This window comes from Anabrus simplex, chromosome 4 (genome assembly GCF_040414725.1).
Source record: "Anabrus simplex isolate iqAnaSimp1 chromosome 4, ASM4041472v1, whole genome shotgun sequence".
In the NCBI taxonomy this organism is placed as follows: domain Eukaryota; kingdom Metazoa; phylum Arthropoda; class Insecta; order Orthoptera; family Tettigoniidae; genus Anabrus; species Anabrus simplex.
Window position 1 is genome coordinate 120,637,227 of NC_090268.1, and position 11,883 is coordinate 120,649,109.

The window sequence follows — 11,883 nt, forward strand, 5'->3', positions numbered from 1 at the left end:
ATCAACAGAATCATCAATGGATATAAAAGCAGACCTAAGACTACCCTAGAAAAAGATTCCGCTCACAAAGAGTTTTTTTTTTCTTTACGTCGCACCGACAAAGAGAAGTTTTCTACTTTCACAATAAATAGTAGTAGCATTTACCAAATTTCTAATGTCTTTAAAAAACACAACATTAAAAAAGCATTTAGAACCTCCCACACCAACTCCAGACGTATCTTCAATCTGCACACTGTCAACAACAACAATAATAATAATAGATACTTGAACTCAGGAGTTTACAAATTAGAATGCCAATCCTGTAATTCTAGCTATGTTGGTCAAACAAGCCGCAATTTTGTCATAAGATACGCCGAACTTCACAACGCTCTCAAATATAATAATTTTTTTCAGCTATGAGTGAGCATCATAAAGAATCCAGTCACGAATATACGACAATAGATAAAGATCTTAAGATTTTACATTATGAACAAAAAGGCACCTTGCTCAACATTCTTGAGAGCACCTACTGTACATCGATATAGATCAAGTTAGAAACCTCTCTCATAATTTAAATGAAGTCAGTGAAAAAAAGAACGTTCTACTTGAAACATTAATTCCATGTATTTGTCAGCACTTCGATAACAAAAACATACCCCTCCTCCATCTCCAACTCAACACCACTCCTCACTCCCCCTCTCTCCACCAGCTCAGCACCTCCCTCCCCTTCTCCCTTCGCTCCTCTCATCCTCGCAAACATAGCTGAGCCAGCAACAGACACATTCAGTGAAAACGTGACCGCCAAATAGAGAAGGTCAGGCCGTTCGAGGGTGCAACTATTTAATAAGTAAGTTTTCTTCACACTTATTTTTTGCTTATTAGCCCAAGTTTCTTATACACACTCAATTTTTCCATTACAGATTTGAACTTCATTGGCGGTTTCCACTGTGAGTCACACACATTTTACCTGGCATTCGTTTTCTTCACAAACATAGTTACCTCAGTTTTATCGCTGCCCTCTTGTCTGAGATTGTAACTCAATGAAAACAGACTGTCATTTTCAATTTCAACACAGTGTATTTGTCATCGTTTTTAATTGTAACATACTGCACATTTAGACTAAGAGGTCCACAACCTCGCTATAATTACTTATTGTTTTAATTCCATTGTGTCTCATTTGTTTTTCATTCTATTCTTCATTGTGTTTTAACATATTCTTTTAGCATCAATTAAGTAAATTTTAACCTTTTGTCACTGAAGATGGCTCAGATGAGCTGAAACATGTATGACTAATATTACTTCATCTAAAGAGGATATGTGTATGTATTGAAAAGGAGGATGTATCACATTTCCTTTGTAAAGTAGTGGAGGGGTTTAACCATTATGGCTCTCTGCACTAATCATTTCAACTGATGATCTGTGGCTTATTCATAAGCACGTATAAATAGTACCCTCTACAACAGTTAAATTTGTATTTATTTTACCTGCAGTGTAGATCTAAATATGTTTCTCCTTTTTCTTTTTCTAGTCTGAAAATTTGACTCTATCACCCTTGCCTCGTAGAATAAATAGTCCTTTATCACCATGCAGAAAAATTTCTAAGAAAGTTAGCATTGAAGCTCTGAAGAGGGAAGAAATACCTACTTCTACACGACTGCACAGTTTTTGTTTTAGTAGAAGTCCATCAAAGGTAAGTACAGCAATATACAGCTCATTACAGTATTATAAAATACTAGCTGTAGTACCCAACATTGCATGGATAGTTTTTGAATGTTTACCTTTAAGATATGTATTACCAGTTATGTGTGAAGTGAATTATTATAGAATTCCATTTTGAGATTTGATTGACATTTTAGACCTATTAGGTAGTTTTAGAGTTATTTAGATGTGTTTGATTTCAAGTTTTAGATTATTTAATTTTCAAGTAAAAAATTTGCCCTTGTGGAAGCTCAAATTGACTGGGAAGTATATGATCCTTTGAAAAAAAAAAAATAGTAAGAGACAACTATGTGTATTTACCCATGGAGCTGTAGATATGATGTTGCCATTGATGCTTTCACGGCCCGTACTTATAGACATGAAATAGGCTTTTGGACTTATGCCGTGTCAAGAAAATAAGGTGAAGTTCTTTACGTTTCACTGAGAAGTGTGCTCTGTGTCATCAGAAGAAAATGACTGTCCACAAGAAAGGCTTCTTGAACAATGAGCTTTTGAATTTAGACGTTATAACAGAAGTGGAAGTCACCAGATGGCTCCCCAGACGCGGTACAGCACTAGCGTTCAAAGCGGAAGCTGACAGATCCATCAGAATCAGTCTAAGAGGGTCACCTAACATGTGTACGTAACATATGACACATTACAAACTATCCACTTCATAGTTGATAGATGATATAATCTAATGGTTTCGTAAGAAAATATTTTCCACCTAATCGATATCTTTTTATTTTGCCTTTGGCAATTTATAATATCATTAAAAATAACAGTACATGTTTCAAGCTGTACACACAAAAGTTTAGATGAAAAGGCATTAAAGTAGGCACATAATAAAATCCTTGTTGACTTTAAAACTATTGTTCGTAAAGGACGTATGGGTTGGAGGAGGGGGAGGGGTGTGTGTTTGCGGCGGGAAGTGTATCAGTATTACAAGGAAGTTAATTTAAAATAAGTTAAAAACTTCTATCTTATTGAGCTAAAATGTCTTTAGTATCTATTTAAGTCCCGAAGGCGTAATTAAAATCACTTTTTAATACTAGAAGTAGGTGTTGTAATCTTGAAGAAATGTTTTTAACTAGAATGTGCTTCTTCTTTCATTGAATTCTAGTCTTCTTCCTAGTCGCATTGTACTGTGCTGGAAAATGTATAGAAAAGGTTGATCCACTTCCTGTAAACACGCGGAGTAAAGAAAGTGAATCGGACAGGGATCGTGTAACAAGCTATCCAACCTGAAATGTCTGTAAACACAACTCCTAACTTAAACCAACAGTGAATCCACCTTTTGAACTTGGAAAAGAACAAGCAAGTGGATCAACCTTTTCTATACATTTTCCAGCACAGTATAATGCAACTAGGAAGAAGACTAGAATTCAATGAAAGAAGAAACACATTCTAGTTAAAAACATTTCTTCAAGCTTACAACACCCACTTCTAGTATTAAAACAAAAAGTTATTTTAATTACGCCTTCGGGACTTAAATAGATACTTAAGAGACATTTTAGCTCAAAAAGACAGAAGTTTTTAACATTTTAAATTAACTTCCTTGTAACACCTGTACACTTCCCCCCGCAAACACCCACCCCCGCCTTCCTCCAACCCATACGTCCTTTACTAACAATAGTTTTAAAGTCAACAAGGCCACGAACCTGCTACGCAGGCGTAGCAGGGGGAGAGGTGATACTCCCACGTGGCGCGTCCCAGGTGGCGGATAGGGGGGTCCTAACCGGCTTGCCGACGGACTTGAGGGAAATAAAATACCTCTCGCGGACCAAACACACACCCCCTGTGGGTGGGGGAGGCTGACGAATAATACACCCACGGTATCCCCTGCCTGTCGTGCGAGGCGACTAAAAGGGGCGACCAAGGGATGAATGAATTAGAACCATGAAACTACTCTTGATTCGGACCATCATGCGGGGAACACCATGGGTTGCATGTACTTGCGAGTAGTATCACTAACATGGTACGAAATATGTTTGTGATTCGTTGCAGTAAAAAGCCTGGCCGGGTGGATTCCAGTACCCGTGCGTTGTACCCATGTGGGCAACACCGCGGGTCTGGGCGTAGCCTGTGAGTTGTACCACTATATGAGCGACACCGTGGGTCTGCGTTGCCTGTGATTAGTACTCACTATGCGCGGAACACCACGGGGCCCTTGGGACCGGCACCCGTGACTAGTACCCTAGGTGAGGAAACTCATCGGTTTGCGTTGGCTGTAAGTGGCGCCATTGTGTGCGAAACACCATAGGTCTACGTTACCTGTACGAAGTACAATACTTGTGAGTAGTACCATCTTTTGTGGAACACCGTGAGTCTTCGCTACTTCTGATTAATACCCCAACATGACACATACCATGGTTCTATTTTACTCGCGACATGTACCATTCTGTGGGGCCTTAGACGTGGATTTTGTACCCCCTTTAGACACCAAGCATTATTGTGCTTTATAAGTGGTTCCTTGGTCGGTAATAATGTTCTTTTCGTTCTCTATTGAATCCGATCCACTGGTTTTTTATTTTTTGTTTTGTGTTTTGTTGGGTTCCTGTCCATCCATTCATTCTTCATGACATTTTTTATTTTTATTTTGGCCAATGGATGCCTTTGTGATTTTGTTCTTTCATTTCGTACCATTAGGGGCCGATGACCTTCGATGTTAGGCCCCTTAAAACAACAAGCATCATCATCATCATCATCATCATCAAAGTCAACAAGGATTTTATTATTATATGCTTACTTTAATGCTTTTTTATGTAAGCTTTTGTGTATACAGCTGATGATGATCGCAAAGCGATCGAAACATGTACTGTTATTTTTAATGATGTTATAAATTGCCAAAGGCAAAATAAAAAGGTATCGATTACGTGGAAAATATTTTCTTACAAAACCATTAGACATATGACATACACAGGTATATGACATTGAGACAAGCTTGGAATGAAACATCTGACGATGAGGAACGTACGAATTTGGAAAACACCGAGATGAAATAACAATAGTGAATGGACTGGGAAGGGAACTACCTACGTATATCCTTAATGGCTGGCAACCAGGTATTACTTAATTGATAGCCAGTGTCCCTGTTGAAATTGCTGCTTTTTAATATAGACAGGACAAAAGAAGCTGAAGAAAGAGAGAATCCTGTTCAGAACAGGACGTCTGGTCACTCTATTATTTGGTAGCTGATTTTAACAATCATTTCTGCTTAAGAGTTGAACCACCACCTCTGCTATCAGAATTGTAATGTTATTGTTGTTGAGGCCACAAATTACATTTCCTCCATCAAAAAATGATGTTGGTGCGTGTTTCAAACATTATGTATAACCACACTTGTATTGTTGTTTGTCCAACCGTAGGGGGTCAGGCATGAGGTCAGATAAATCTGTCGGGGCGGGTTTTTATAACCGGATGCAATTTCTCACATCCACCTCATTAGAGGAGTTAATGAGATGAAGTGAATGATGTGATAGGCCTATGTGATAGTAAGAAGGGAGAGGGTGAAACCCGGTGCCAGCACATTGCCTTTTCCTGTCGAATAGCACCAAGGGGTCGGCTCAAGGCTTAACGTTTCCATCTGACGGACGAATCACCATCAACAGCGTCATATGCCCTCACTCCATATGAGCACTGCGGAGAGGTTTGGAATTTAATCCAGGCTTTTGGCAGGCAATTTAGTGATTAGAAATTGTATACCACCACCTCTCCTACCCTGGTGGCCAACATTCTGATGGTGAAAATGTTTTCGACCAACGGGACTCGAACCGGCTAACCACGGTGTCAGACCATTTAGACTTCAACGTTTTAACAATCATGGCCGCCAGGCAGGCTTATAACTACAATTGTATGAAGTATTTTAAAAAATAAATAGTAATATACTGCAGTTTTTTGTTTTTTCTGTTTTAATAACTTGGATGTTCTGTGTTTTGCAGAATCTACAAGACATCAATAGTATGATCCAAACAGAGAAGATTAGAAAGCGACTTTCAATGGATGACATTCCAGATAGTGAGAGTCCACCTATCAAGCAACCAACAAGATCAGTTGTAACCAAGAAAATAGAGGGTATATTTGCTGATCGCAAGGGAAAGAAATAGTGGTTGTGCATCAGGTTTTCTTAATCCCTTGGAAATCCTGCTGCTTTTTAATATGGGCTATGATAATTTTTAACTGATTTTGATCACACTGACACAAGAGTTGGGTGAACTTATGGAGACTGTGCCTTTCTTCAGCAAGGAATTCTTCTTTTTAGAAGCTGATCAATGAAAGAAAATTATTTTTGTGCTGTGATTAGTCACATTCTTTTAGAGTTATTTTCCCATGCTAATTTTTAATTCATGATAATTCATGTTTCTCCTCTGTACTTGTTTTGTTTCCAGAAATTTAAATTTTATTGACTGTTATTTATTGAATCTGATTGTAACTTGTGACAGGTTTAAAACCTGAAGTGTTTTTGATTTCTGGAAAGCAAACTAAAAACTATTTATTAGTGCATAAATTTTGCACAAATTTCCATTTGTCATTTTTAAATTTTATTTTTGTGAATTAATTGATAGGATCTAGGCTTACAGCAAGGTCACTGAGAGAGTGGGGAATATTTTCATACATATGACTTACAAATAATTAAACTATGAGAGAGTGACTGTAATGCATTATGAGGACAGACATACAAAAGTAGCAGCTTTTCAGGTAAGAGCTTAACAGTTGTAACTCTGGATGTAGAGGGCTGAGTAAGCACTGATTGCTAAGATTTAGACAAAATTAGAATTAACAGTTATCAACACACTGTAAATTACATGTATTACACATCCTATATTTTTCACCCCACATTTTGAATAAACAATGATATTCTTCATCATCATCACCTATCACCCTTTCCTTTATACACAGTGGCTACTATAGCAACTCTCCATTCATTTGGTATAGTTCCTTCAACCAAACAATAATCAAATAAGTATTTCAGATATGGTACTATATCCCAACCCATTGCCTTTAGTATATCCCCAGAAATCTTATCAATTTCAGCAGCTTTTCTAGTTTTCAACTTTTGTATCTTACTGTAAATGTCATTGTTATCATAGGTAAATTTGAATAGTTGTTTAGTATTACTCACCTCCCCTATCTGGACATTATCCTTGTAACCAACAATCTTTACATACTGCTGACTGAATACTTCTGCCTTTTGAAGATCCTCGCATACACACTCTCCTTGTTCATTAATGATTCCTGGAATGTCCTCCTTTGAACCTGTTATAGCCTTAAAGTACCTATACATACCCTTCCATTTTTCACTAAAATTTGTATGACCACCAATTATTCTTGCCATCATGTTATACTTAGCTGACTGCTTTGCTAGATGCAATTTCCTAGTAAGTTCCTTCAATTTCTCCTTACTTCCATAACCATTTCTGCCTGGGCAACAGCCCTAAATGCAGATCAAGGGTGATTGATTGATTGATTGATTGATTGATTGATTGATTGATTGATTGATTGATTGATTTGTCACCAACACCAATTGCCAGTAAGTCAGAACAAAGCAATGTGATGAGTGACTGGTGGGACAAACAATGTTAGAAGAAATGTTATCATACATCCACTCATTTTTGAGATTGTGTTAGAAAACTCAAATCCACATGCATTAATTTCTCTTCCATAATTGAGGCTATTTCTCTCCATATGTTTCTTAGCTCACCATGCTGAGCTTTTTAAAACACCGGTTTCTTATCCTAGACGTTGCAGGGATTCTGTAGGTGTATGTTCTAATTTTTCTGCGATTACATTTACTTCCTCCTCATTCTGCATGCTTTTCTTTGCCTTTTGCTTTTTAATGAGCTGAAGAACTGGTTTGATTCAATTTGTTTAAGAGTTTTTGCACGGTATCTCTGTGTGGGGAGTAGCCAGCTGATTGGCTGACAAGATGCTGTGATATGTGTGTGTACTGCCATTTAATATTGTGTAGCAAGGTTGATACAGTGACCAGTGATTATCTTATAACTGAAATCTATAATATACAACAGGCTTGATCATGATAAACAAATTAAAATTTTGTATGACACTTTTGCTAGGAACTGTTTACACAGTTTTTGTTGAGATATATTAACTGATAGAATTATGGTAATAATAATGGGTTTCAATTGTATTTTATATTTTTGACAATGATGTGGAATAAATTACTTCTGAACAATATTGTATCACAAAAGCTGGCATTCATCTCATTCAGTATATGAACACTAACATTGCATAAGAGAGAATATTAAAAAAAAAAAATAAGCTACTGAATCTCAGTTAATGAATTGTTAACAGTATGCAATACAATATGTATATTTTGTGATATAATATCACATCTCTACCAAAATGTTGAATATTTCAATAAAAGAAACAATCTATAGAAATGCCTTGCAAATTCTGAATGTAATGAATGGGTCATGGTGCCTCACAGTTATTGTATATTTTTTGTTGAGTTTATGCATAGTGTATTAATGTTTGCATATATTTTTTAATGAAGTGCCTCCTTGGCATTAAATGTTTATGCTGGTTCTTATGATTGCTGTATAAGCTGGATGATGAATCAGTGACTGCTGTATTATACCAAATTGAGTAATTTCAGGATCAAAATAATGGATTCTAGATGTTAATAATATTATTTATGTGGATAAATTGTTAATTAATGATTCAGGATCATGTTTACAGACTGTGCATATAATATTACTTTGATGTAATAAACAGACATATAAATACACACTGGCCATTTTAATTTAGACCTAGTTACATTCTCATCAGTAGCATACCGTTGAATCGGGCCATGCCATCCAACACCACGTCCCACATTTACCAATAATTAGCTCTTTGATGCTTAGTTTTATGTTAGCCATTAACTCGTTGAACTGATATGTTGGCTGGAGTTAATCGCCTGGATGGGCTTGACATTCAAGTGGTGCATGTGCAGTAGGGGAGGTGGGTATGAGTCAGGTGATAAGAGTGGCATCCTGCCAAGCATTTAACCACTGAATTGGTATCATAATTTTAGTACATAAAATGAAAGCAAATGCAGTGAAACGTATATTAAGTTTTATATAGAATGACAGGATCCCATAATAGGAAAAACACAGTGACAAGTCAGTGTGGGAAAAGGGAGAAATAGAAAACACAGAAGGACAAAGATAATCTCCATACAAATGTTTGTACATTGCTGTCTTCAAACTGTTTGGCACTCTCCTCATCAATCCCAGTTGTTCCACATCCATTTCTTCACAGCCCTCGACAAGCTCTTTCCTGCATCCTAGCTTTATCAAGATGGTGAGTTTCAACATTTGCTGAGGGACCACCTTGGCAGATCTTCAGTCTTGATGTGGGAAGTTTAGGTTAAGAAGAAAGCCAGATGAATACAGAAAATGGGAAGAGAGACGAACATAGGTGGTAAACAGCTAGTCTAATTTTAAAGATAGTCGAGACTGAAGATCTGTCAAGATGGCCTCTCAATGAGGTTGAAGCCCGCCCCCCTCCTGATGAAGGTGGGAAGTAAAAAAGAACTCATCAGGGGACTGAGAAGAAATAGATGCAGAAGAATTCTGGGATTGATGAGAAGAGAGACTATCTCTTTGTCCTTTTGCATTTTATTTTTATTTCTCCCTCTACCCACACTGACCTGCCAGTGTAATGATCTAATTTTGTGCTCCTGTCGTTCTACAGGGTAAATTCGTGATGATGTTACTAACTTTCAGGGATGATGGAGGATGGCAGATGTATCAATTTGAGATAAGGAACCATATTCCGGAAACGATCGAGTCAAAAGTTAAGCAACATTCTACTCATTTCTTGCCAAGAGATCCTCTTCAGTCTCTAAAGGTGTTCTCGTACACAAAGCTTTTCACATGGCCCCACAAGAAGAAATCAAGTGGGGTGAGATCAGGTGAATGAACGGGCCAGACCCCGGTGTCTGTTAAGAACAGACGGGCGTTAAACAACTTGGCTTATTAGTAACATTTTACTCGGAACATTTCCAGACTATGGTTCCATATCTCACATTGATCCATTTGCCATCCTCCATCATCACTGAAACTTTGTTAACATCATCATGGATACACCCTGTATATACACTTGATTTGCACTCGTTTGTTCTTTTCCATTACTTGAAACCTGTTTCACGCAACCAACAATGGTTCCACAAAAAGAATGGTCTTTTAGAGGAGTTGTCTCTTGATAGGTATATGCATTTTAAAATAATTTAAAGGTTTTTTTGTAACAAGGGCTTATCAGCACTGCTCCGGATGCACTGCAGCCTATAGGTTTATTGTACTACCCAATTTTGTAGTTAAAATATACAGTCCCAATACTGAGTCTGTATTTAATTCCTTTGATTCGATGTTTGTATTCCTCAAATATGTTTTACATCTTGCAGACGAGAGCCTTCTTTGCCATTAAGAAGTAAATGTGATTTCCCTAAGTTCCTTTTCCTGATGAAGGGAACAATTGTAGTTTTATTAAAGTTTAGTGTCCGTCTGGAAACAACGTTAAGTGCTTTTTGCATTTGTTTTGAATTTTCCTTGCGCAAGGATGAAAGTATTGTCAGCATAGCCAAAGAAATTATAGTTAGACTACAGACAACTGTCTACCATGAGATTCCACAGCAGAGGCGATAACACCCCTTCCTGCAGACAGCCACCAGAAAAACTAGCCACTAGACTGTTCTCTATGTACCACTTGGCTTGGGAGCATTGACTCAATCCATCTACATGGGGTTTCATATAGTGGTGATCATAAAATGAAAGGATATGTTACCGAAAGCACACACTATATCCAGGAATACTCCCAATGTTGTCACCTTGAATTCTAGAGTTTTCTCCATTCTCTGTACTACCTAGAAAAGTACAGTCTTTGTTGACATTTCTACCCTATAGGCATTGCTGGTTCTGATGTAATGGTCTATTAGCCAGAACATCGTCCCTAACATGCCATTCAAGACTTTTCTGAAGTTTTAAGAATAAATGAGTGTGACAGGACTCAAAATATTTCATTGGTATATTTCCTAAAGCTAGACTTTCTCCATCTTAACTAATATCCCTACAAGCAGATCAAGCCCTTTCTGGAACATAATGGGGATTATGTTTAAATGAGAATGTAGCCCATTTCAATTTTCCCTAGGATACAATCCTCTTGGCAGTTAACCAGTTTTCCCTGGGTTGTCTCCACTTAGTAAACTCTAGTTCAAGACTGTCCCAACCCCTAAGTGGTTCTTTTGTGATTTCTGAGCCAGGAAAGTATATATTGAGTAACTGAGGAGCTTTCTTGCAAACTCCACCTAAGTCATTTTTAACAGTTTTACAGGAGGAACAGAAAACGTATTCTGCTTTTGTTATATTTTAATTGTGCTGTATTTTAACTTTATGCAGTAGGTACTGGGATACACAAGAATAGGAAAAAGTTATAGGGATGTCTGATTTAGGGTTAGGGCCTAAATGGCACTTGAAGAATGCATTTATGTCCAAGAACCACTCAAGTCATTTCACATTCAATAACAGGAAGTGCAGAGAGATGCAATATAATAGGCATAATGCATGCTACAATACATTCCAACATGCAAAATAATCCTTCTGTATTCTTACATATCAATACTAATTGTTGCTCACCTTTGCTACTGTATGAAAGCCTTATTTCATTGTTTCCCACCTCGTTAATATCAATTCATTAGACATCACTAGCTGTTCTACACTTTTACTCAATGCCCTGCTGAGCAAACATAGAATAAGTCTGCTTATATCAACTATGATCATCATTCTCAGTGCTAGTGAAAATATAACCTCCTTTAATATTATTTTAAAGGGATGGTTCATCTGCATCAAATATCAGTTCCTCTTGACTCTCTGAATGGACAGTTCTGAGTTCTTCATCACAGAAAGCGTGATATGTAAAAATCAAATCGAAATTCACCGTCCGGCTTTGTACCGTTCCCTCGTTAGTTACAAAAGTAGGTTTGTTGCCAATATTCATTATGTTCATATCACTCTCCAAAATGAAATCCAAAAGTGACTCACCTCTTGGATTGATGCTGTGCCAGATGCTAGAAGTTGTCATCACATCCAGTGATGAGATGAAAGCAGTCCTTGCAGCTGGCTACCACCAGTCATTCCACTTCTTTTGTTTGTGGGGGTGCTGAATAATCGTATAGAAGGTAACTTAATCCACGTACTGTACTATCTC

General features: G+C 37.4%; 1 protein-coding gene across 1 annotated transcript in view; it reads left to right on the forward strand.

The window, feature by feature from the left end:
• The window catches only part of LOC136871679 (retinoblastoma-like protein 1), a 114,231-nt gene extending 105,806 nt beyond the window's left edge, over positions 1 to 8,425 (forward strand). Inside the window, exons 12-13 of the mRNA XM_067145177.2 lie at positions 1,508 to 1,669; positions 5,619 to 8,425. Of these exons, the coding sequence (XP_067001278.2) occupies positions 1,508 to 1,669; positions 5,619 to 5,783 (327 nt within the window). The 3' untranslated portion in view covers positions 5,784 to 8,425. The remainder of the gene's footprint in view (positions 1 to 1,507; positions 1,670 to 5,618) is intronic.
• Positions 8,426 to 11,883: the final 3,458 nt, after the last annotated feature.